We start from the raw sequence: 9146 nt of genomic DNA, 5'->3' as shown, positions 1-9146 counted from the left end.
TCTTCATTTATTATCTTACAATAAAGTTAACAAATGATAATCCGAACGTTAATTTTTATCTATCGTTACTGATGTCTATATCTATTTATTTAATTATTTTCATTGCAGAAATAATAAAATTGGGGAAAGAAAAAAAAAGGGTAAAAAAATAGAAGGAAAAGATCAGGGAAATAGTGTGATAGGTTTGACATAAGGTGTGGAAATGAACGAAGTAGCTTTACTAGTCCCACTCTCCGTTGAAATATATTAGTTTTGTTTCGCCTAATTGGCCTCATTGTCTAAAAAGGCCAATTGTAGCGTAATCTGGGTTTGAAAGAAATCCACGACGTGCTCGCTCCATCCAAATGGCATCGTCTTCCCCAAGGGTGGAACTGAAGGACGAGGGTCAAGGTCAAAATCAAGATCAAGATCAAGATCAAGATCAAGAACAAGATCAAGGTCAAGATCAAGAACCTCACCCTGTGAAAGAGTGTCTCCACAAAACCAAAACGATTCAGTTTCTTGGACGCACCACTCCGATCGTTCTTCAAAACGACAATGGACCCTGCCCTCTCCTTGCTATCTGTCAGTGCATTAGGGTTTCCTCATTTCTTCTCCTTATTCATGCTTAATTCCTAAGATAACGCGTTATCTATTTGTCTCTCCACAATTTTTCATTCTTTCGCTTCACTACCAATCTGGATTGCGTCTGGGATACCGAGTACTGTCTTTTATGTAACCAACTTGCGTGTGTTTATTGATTACTTGTTACCTTGAATTCTATCGTCTATTGATGATTGAAGTTGAAGGCATAAACATCGTAACATATTATCTTCCAATTTCCAATTCATTTACATGTGTGAGGATTTCTTGTATTTCGTTATTTCTGGGTGTTAGTTTTCAGACCAATCTCTACGTTCTTATTCGTTATTGGTAGTGGCTATGCTGTTATTTGGCTTGCATTTTTCTTCCCTTTGGGTGGCTTGGTCAGAGCAAGTAATTTTTCATCGATGTCAGTTTTTGATAATATCCGAGATTATTCTTACTACAAAGCATATCGCTGAAAGAGACAATTTAATATGTGGAAACTCAAAATCAGAGTCTGTCTAACTCCAAATATGTGTTTAGTGCTGCAAAGTAAAGCTTTTCAGATCCACATGGATTTCTTTTTCGGATTTATTGATATTCATGATGCCATTACTCCAATCCACTTGTGTATCTCTGTCTCTTAGGTCTTGGCTCCTCAAATTTTTATCTGTGATCTTATTGTGTCAATCCTCTCACTGTTCTGCCAATGTACCAGTGTTCCCCATTGTTCAGTGTTTCTTGATTGTGATTCTCGACCTTACCGCTAACTGAGTCTGCCAACGTATTTTCAGCAAATATTACTTGTTTATTCTTTCCCCATTTTTTCCTATTAATCCTATGTTATCTTGTGTACCAGACATTCATGGCTACATTCTCACTTGCTACTCTTATTTTCTGTCCAATGATTTGCAGCAAATATCATGCGATCTCTTCTTCAAAAAAATAATTCAGTTTCAAAGGATATTATTTGAACCCATAAATCTTCTGATTAATCTGCCCAAGAGTGATTAAAATGATAGTTCTGCTAAAATTATTTACACCAATCATCCACCAAATATTATCTTGGGCAGATTGTGGCAACTCATATATGGAATGATTGAAATTACAACAACAATAACAGCAATCAAGCCTTATCCTACAAAGTTGAGGTCAACTATATTGATCATATGATTCCATTGAACTCGGTTAAAAACCAAACTTTCAGAAATCTAATTAATGGATATCTTTTAATAACTTCGTCTAAGGTCTTTGACCTTTTTTTACTAGACTAAAAGTCATGCAATCTACTTTCACTATTGATGCTTCCAAAGGTCTTTTTTGCACATGACCAAAGCATTTTAAACTGTTTTTAGTCCTCTTTTCTACTATAAGTACTATTCCATATTCTCTTGTAAACTATCATTTCTTATCATATTCTTTCTCATGTGATCACTCATCCACCTTAACATTCTCAATTTAATCACTTTCACTTGTAAGCTCTGGCATTTGCTATCATATAAGATAATTACTTGTATTGCAGTCCGATAAAACTTCATTTTTAGTTTGATGGGTACTCTACTATTACAAATAATTCTTATAACCACCTAACTTGTATTTTGTGAGTAAAATTTTCATCAATTTTTTCATCATTTTGTATAATTGATCTCAAGTACTTGAAATTGAAAACTTGTGGTATAATATCATTAATACTTCGCTTACATCTTCATTAATACAACATGATTGATTAAATAAAATACTCAAAGGCATAGACTTGATGTATGTTTCAATAATTATGTAATATCTTGTCATGCTCTTGTGATTTCTTTGATCAACCATTATTCTTCTTTTCATACCTAGTCAGGTATTTCTCACCAGATCAATTTATTGGTGGAAGTCTTCTAGTTTCATGACAACTTTCTAAGAATCCTATTATATGTTTTCCCTTCTGGTCAATAGTTTCTTCAGTTTCTATTTTATTTTTTTCATTTCTTTGGTATCTGGAAAGTGTGACTGTAGCATCTGCACAAGCTGATACTCTCTTAGATGATAATTTGAAAAATGTAATTGAACCATATATTTCCTTGAATGCGATGCTTGATTTTTGCACTTTAGAGGCATTACTTGCAATATTTATTTGTTTTTTCCCCCTTGTTTTATAGCATCATAATATTGCTTATTGTTTGTATATTGCATTGCTGCAGGTAATGTTCTTCTGTTAAGAAACAACTTAAATTTGAGTCCAGATATTGCTGAAGTCTCACAGGAGAAATTGCTTTCGTTGGTTGCTGAACGATTAATTGATTCGAATAGTAACGTGAATGTAAGAGTTGCATTTGTTATCATTGATGACATTCACTCTTTTCTGATGTAAGTTGATTTGACAGGTTTTCTTCTTGTCTTGTAGAACAAAGATGCAGGCTACGTTGAAAATCAACAACAGAACATTGCCGATGCAATTGATTTGCTTCCTAGGCTTGCAACTGGCATTGATGTAAATATACAATTTAGGAGGTCAGTTCTGCTCATTTCTTTGGCAGTTATGTGCATCCATAAAAAATGTTGAAGTTCTCATGAAAATTACCTAATAATTGCAGAATAGATGATTTTGAATTCACTCCAGAGTGTGCCATATTTGATCTGCTGGACATCCCCTTGTATCATGGCTGGATTGTTGATCCCCAGGTGTTTTTTTACCCTCAATCCAAGTTAATTGGTGCTATATTGTTGTATTTTGTGGTTCTAAATGCATTTAATTAATATCTTTGCAGTTTTTGCTCACTGTCAATTGGCCTCTTATTGATTATTTTGGCAATACTTTGGATGCTAGACAAAGTTGTTTGGGGAAGGGGTGTTCAACTATCATTAGATATTTCTGATTTCTCTGGTATTTTTGTGGCAAATATTTTTAGGGATATTATTAGGTACATGCTTGCAAATAGCTTTTTCAAGGAAATAATTGCTTATTTTTCAAAAGCTCTCTCAGAAAGATGGTAAAGATATGCAATTATTTCTCTAGAATAAGCTTCAATGAATATACACTTAAGTAAAATAATAACCATTGTCCTGTTAAGATGCCATATGAATTTGGAAAGTTCTAGAAGAATGTTTCCTTGCCAGATCTTAGCACTCACCCACATTGTATTGTACCAATAAAATTGTTTTGCTGTGCATAAAATGAGATATGACCTTGAACCCTTCTAATCACTTCACTATATGGTTAAGGAATAAAGTTAATCTAGTTAGTGTAGTGATATTAAATTTGTCAACAATTTGTACAATTTTTTCATAATTAAGAGAAATTATCAGGACATTCTCTTAATCCCTTTCCACGTAATTAATTAGCATATCGCCATATGAGTAATGCCTTTTTTTATTTTTCCATTTTCTACACAAAGAGGCAAAGTGAATGAGAGGCACTGACAGTTTTGGCTAATTATCTTCTCCTGTCCTCATGAGAGAAAGAAAGTCCTAGAAATTAATTTGCTGCATTTACTGTTTATTGACCAGAAAAAATTGTTGAGTGATTAAGGGCATTTTGTAAATAATAAAATAAAAGTAATGCAATCAACAATTGGAGAGAGGGGGGGGGGTTGTCTTATAAAAAGGTCTATGGCAAATTTTACAAAAGTTTCATATAAAAAGGATGAGTGTGAGTATAATTTTTTCAGTCATCAAGGTTAGTCTAAGGACATTTCTTTGTTTTCAATAAATTCCAGAGCTTTGGCTTGGTAATCTCTAGATCATCTGCAAAAGGACACCATCCCCTTTCTTTCACTACATCCGTCTCTATTGCATTCATTTTGATGTTGCTATGTTGAAATCAGTAACTAAGAAAAGTTAGTGCATGTTTGGTTCAGCTTATTTTGAAGAAATAATCACATACTTTTGCTAGTCTCTTCAAAGCTTTTGGGTAAAAAACAAAAAATAATAATTACTTGGGAAAAATAGCTATTCCCAAACACTCACTAGTCTCTTAGGGGATCTTTAGATTTTATCTAGAGCTGACAAAATAAGCAACTAAACCCATTCAAGCTATAGATCATTGTGGGTCACAAACTTACAGGTTGGACCAAAAAGCCTAGATCTAATTTGCACTTGCAAAAATGATGTCCAAAATCAGCAAAGCCCAAATTTTTGTGAGCTTAATTGAATTGTACTAAAAAGGCTTAGATTTAATTCAAGCCTAAACTTTAAAGCTTAAACCCTACATTTTATTGAGCAAGTTTGAACCAACCTGGTTAGGTAGACCTATTTTTCCAACTCTACTTTTATCAAAATTGTCATTTTTTGTGCTTAGAATTCATGTATCAGTCTGCACACTGCCTCCTTATGCCCCATCTCAAGATTGATCTAGCATCCATATATGTTGTCTGGAAAGGCTTCCCTAGGCTTTGATCAAAAGTTGTGGTTCTTTGCTTACTGTAAATTTTAAATGACCAAGTGAACTTTCTTGAATAAATTATCTGAATGCTTATCGAAATGTTATCTTTATGTTTTTCTTAACAATGTGTTTTATTTCTTGTTTTATAATGTGTGTATTTGATATTCAAATCTTCATGTGCTTGTGAACTAGGATTATGACACTGCAAATGCGATTGGATCGAAGTCCTACAATGCCCTAATGGGAGAGCTTGTTTCTCTTGAAACCCTAAACATGGAAGTCCAGCAAAAAACTAATCCAGAAGAAGATTGTGTCGATTTTGTGGCTGCAACAACTGCTGCTCTTGGCGTTCCTTCTCCTAGTCTCTCAAAAGCCAGGTCTTTTGATGATTCTCCTCATTCTGATTCTGATCATACACTGAGGAAGGGTGATCTTGAAGAAGAGGCAGAGTTGTTAAGAGTCTTGAAACTATCTGAGGCTGATTCTAAAGCTGAAGTAAGTGATCCTGCTGTAGGTCATGTAAATGGAGGAGAGATTTCTATCAGTATGGAGAAAAATGCGCATAGCGAGCAGGTTATAAATGTGGATTCGGGAGATAAATTAGGAAATAGCACTGGTGCTGGAAACAATGACTTTCATGAGCCAAAGCCTTCCTTGTCTGATGATTGCATTGCTTCTGGCAAAGATAGCAATGGACTGATATCTTCTACATCTACATTGGGGGAAGCAGTTAATTCATCTTTAAAGACTGATTGCATAAGTGGTCATCATCAATCAGCTTATATGGGACCTGAAGAATCTATTCTCCAGAATGATATGATTGAGAAGAACAGCCTTGATGCATTGGTTCAGAATGGGAGTGAAGCTATCCCTTCTTCCGAAAAATTATGTGTCTCTCTGTTTGACAGTGGTGCAGATGTCTCTGGTGGGGGTGGAAAAATTCATGATCAATCCCCTCCTACAAATGTTAATCATGAAGTTGTGGATGAGTGTCACGGGTCTGATGCAACAGGATTATCATACTTATCCCCTAGCCATACAAATTTAGGTTCATCTTGTGTCAGATATCATCAAACTGATGCTTCTGGAGCATTGCCTTCAACTGTTGATGGGAGTGAGCCCATATATGAAGGAGAGGAATGTGTTTTGGATACAAGAACTGGAAATTTTGAGGATCGTGAACCTGTTTATGAAGGTGAGGTGGTACTTGCAGAACAGGCTGATAAAAGCCCCTTAGCGGCTCCTGATCCAAGAGCTAAGGATGAAATTACCCCAGAACAAGGTCAGTGGTGCTATATATTAAATAAGTGGATTGATTCTCAGCAGAATATTATTTTGTTGGTAACTATATATTGTTTTCTTTAATCGGAGACATATGTCCTTTTTTTATGGTCTTAGGTGAATTGATCAAAAGTTTCTTGAGGAATAATGCCAGCCAGTTGACATTTTACGGGTATTTTAACCTTTTGTCTTGTAGGTCTAAATATCTTGATCTGTTTCTCGGATCCTTATATTTCTCCTCACTAGTTGTGAGAAATTTTCTTTTTACATTTTATATATTATAAATGCTTTTGCAGTCTTTTCTGTTTACAAGATGGTCTTAAAGAGCGTGAGCTTTGTGTTTTTTTCCGAAACAATCATTTCAGCACCATGTTCAAGGTCAGTATAAGACTTGAATATTTTTTTCCTTTGGTCATTTGGATTAATGATATCAATTGTCATTAGTAGCACCTTTTGTCATTGAAGAAAAATTGTTGGCACCTTGCAGAGTATTCATCATAATTTTTTTTTTCTTTTATTCACAGTTTGAGGGTGAGCTCTATCTTCTAGCTACGGACCAAGGTTACATAAATCAGCCTGATCTGGTCTGGGAAAAACTAAATGAGGTAAAATAGTATTTCTTTATGTTTTTCATTGCAGTATCTTAATTATATAAATTTTTCTTTTTTTCCACTTGTGGGAATTATATATATGTAGATATTCTCAATTAAATGTCCTGAAAACTGAAATTTTTGGTGATTTGAGCTTCTTGGACACCTAAAACAAGTCATACAAGTGATTTTCTTGCACTTGTAGTAAATTCTGTGTGGATGAATCTTTATACTGTGTCTTGTGTATATTTTCATTTTTTTTTTATCATACTAATGGCCATGCCCATCCTGGTCCATGTTATCCAATTTCGGGTGACGAAAAAACAGGCATCTTAACATTGTGTAATATTAAATTGCAGAAATTAAGTTCATGTATTTATCTTTCAGGTCAATGGTGATACATTATTCATGACCAGTAATTTCAAGGAATTCAAGGTTGAAAGCCATGAAAACAGCACATGGGATGAGAACAATGCTCTGACCAGCACTGCCGTATGTATATTCTTCTAAAAAGTGAAATATGTAATCTTGCAATCCAATTTTTCATTGATATTAAGACAACTTCCTGTTTCAGGACTATCTTGCCAGCATAGATAGTGCAACACAGGCAGGCTTAGATATCAAGTATTTTTCTGAATTTGCTGTTGGCCATTAAAACTTCTAAATCATTCCTATTTCAACTCTAAGTTATTGATTTAACTATTCAAAATTATTTGGTAAAGACGGAATGCATCTTTAATTGTGACAGTTCTGATCTGCAATTAGCGATAGCTTTGCAACAACAGGAGTTTGAGCAGCAGCCACCTCGTCATAATAATCCACAGCAATCATCCACTACTGGTAGCTCTAGACTGGTCACAGGTCCCCAGGTACATAATTGTTTTATTGTTTTTACTGCTCCTAATATACAATTTTGTCTAATGGTCATGGTCTGCACTGTTTTGAATATGTACACATCCCTGTTATCAATTGCCGTGGTCTCTTATTGAGTTCCAATGGATGGAATCATGTTAAATGTTGTTGAGGGGATGCATTATTATCGGGTAGCAAGTACTAGATCCTTTTAAAAATGGATTGGTTTGTGTGACGATGCTTGCTCGGCTTATTATATATGAAAGTTGGAATTCAAGAATTTTCTGGTAATATTATTTGAAGGTGCCAAGAAACACTGGAAGGCATTCATCTTCATCCACATCTTCATCTTCGAAACCTGATGGAAAATCCAAAGAAAAATGTATAGTGATGTGAATTTCACGTGCAAAGTTTGTTTTAAAAGCTTACACTTTTGAATGCATGGCCTTGACTCTATTGTACCCCATTACAGTAATCTTATTCCTCGTGTCTTGTATGTGACATTAGGTTAAATTTCTTATGTAAATATTGGAAGTATATAGTCTACCACAGTGCTAGGTCCTTTTTAACTTTGAGATCCCAACGTTGTCTGGACTAACCTTCCCAACCAACGTTTCTATGAGCGTAGGCCCGTTTTATGCTGATTGATTGTGCAGCACTTTAAGTAGGGAGTAGAAAGCCCAGCCAGCACGGTTTTAAATTGCTATTTAACCTGTGTCCTCGATAGTACTGATGTAACAGTATAGACATTGTGTTCAACTTGCTAGCTAGGTATTTACTGGCTCGGAGCACATGGTATTAAATTTATGGGAAACGGTTGATTTTAAACTTTTGAAAGTGATTCGTTGTTTTACCATACCGTACTTTGCAATGACGACTTAGAGAATGACTAGTAATTTAACTTCTATATAATTATAAGAAAATGTTTTATCTCGATATAGCAAGATAATTGCAATGCCAGAAGATTTTTTCCTCTTGGCCTAGCAGGAGTTGTATATACGTTCAACAACTACTGTACTATGTTACAGTCGTATTTACTGATTCACATGTTTGCATGGAGTTACTTTGGTCGTTGATGTTTGTGGGGGTTGTCCAAGCCTGTTTGTCACAATATCGTTACATCATGTTCGAATTCCATACAGATTTGATGGCTCAGTTTTGTACGTGATAATTGCCTCAGGTTATGTTCGGATGTGGAGAGAATATTAAAGAAAAATGAAAAGAGAAAATAATGAAAAAGAAATCTCCATTGTTTCAATAGAGAAAATTGGAAAATAAAAATAAAGAAATGACTTAATTTTATTTTAAGTTTTTGTGGTTGACCTATATGTAATATTTCTTTTTAATTTTATTTGTTTTGTAGTTTTCGTAATCTTTTAATTGTTTAAATTAAACTCACTTAGGTAATCTCATATTTTGAAGGGATTAATCTTCCGTTATCAGTTAGGAGATACTTTCGGTAGACAAATACAGAAAAAAAAAACTTTCGGTAGACA

At 34.5% G+C, this 9146-nt stretch overlaps 1 protein-coding gene across 1 annotated transcript; it reads left to right on the top strand.

Annotated features, from left to right (window-relative positions):
* The first annotated feature begins 238 nt into the window (after positions 1 to 238).
* Positions 239 to 8481, top strand: LOC113869090 (ubiquitin carboxyl-terminal hydrolase MINDY-2). The gene is made up of 12 exons (XM_027505233.1): positions 239 to 564; positions 2748 to 2866; positions 2951 to 3057; positions 3141 to 3228; positions 5120 to 6209; positions 6326 to 6380; positions 6505 to 6586; positions 6733 to 6813; positions 7186 to 7290; positions 7373 to 7422; positions 7547 to 7667; positions 7954 to 8481. The coding sequence occupies exons 1-12, from the start codon at positions 345 to 347 to the stop codon at positions 8044 to 8046; spliced, it is 2211 nt and encodes a 736-aa protein (XP_027361034.1). The 5' UTR covers positions 239 to 344; the 3' UTR covers positions 8047 to 8481.
* Positions 8482 to 9146: the final 665 nt, after the last annotated feature.

Source organism: Abrus precatorius, unplaced genomic scaffold, assembly GCF_003935025.1.
Source record: "Abrus precatorius isolate BTA unplaced genomic scaffold, Abrus_2018 Scaffold6, whole genome shotgun sequence".
Classification (NCBI taxonomy): domain Eukaryota; kingdom Viridiplantae; phylum Streptophyta; class Magnoliopsida; order Fabales; family Fabaceae; genus Abrus; species Abrus precatorius.
Note: the sequence above shows the minus strand (reverse complement) of the source record. Positions and strands in the feature narration are given on the sequence as shown.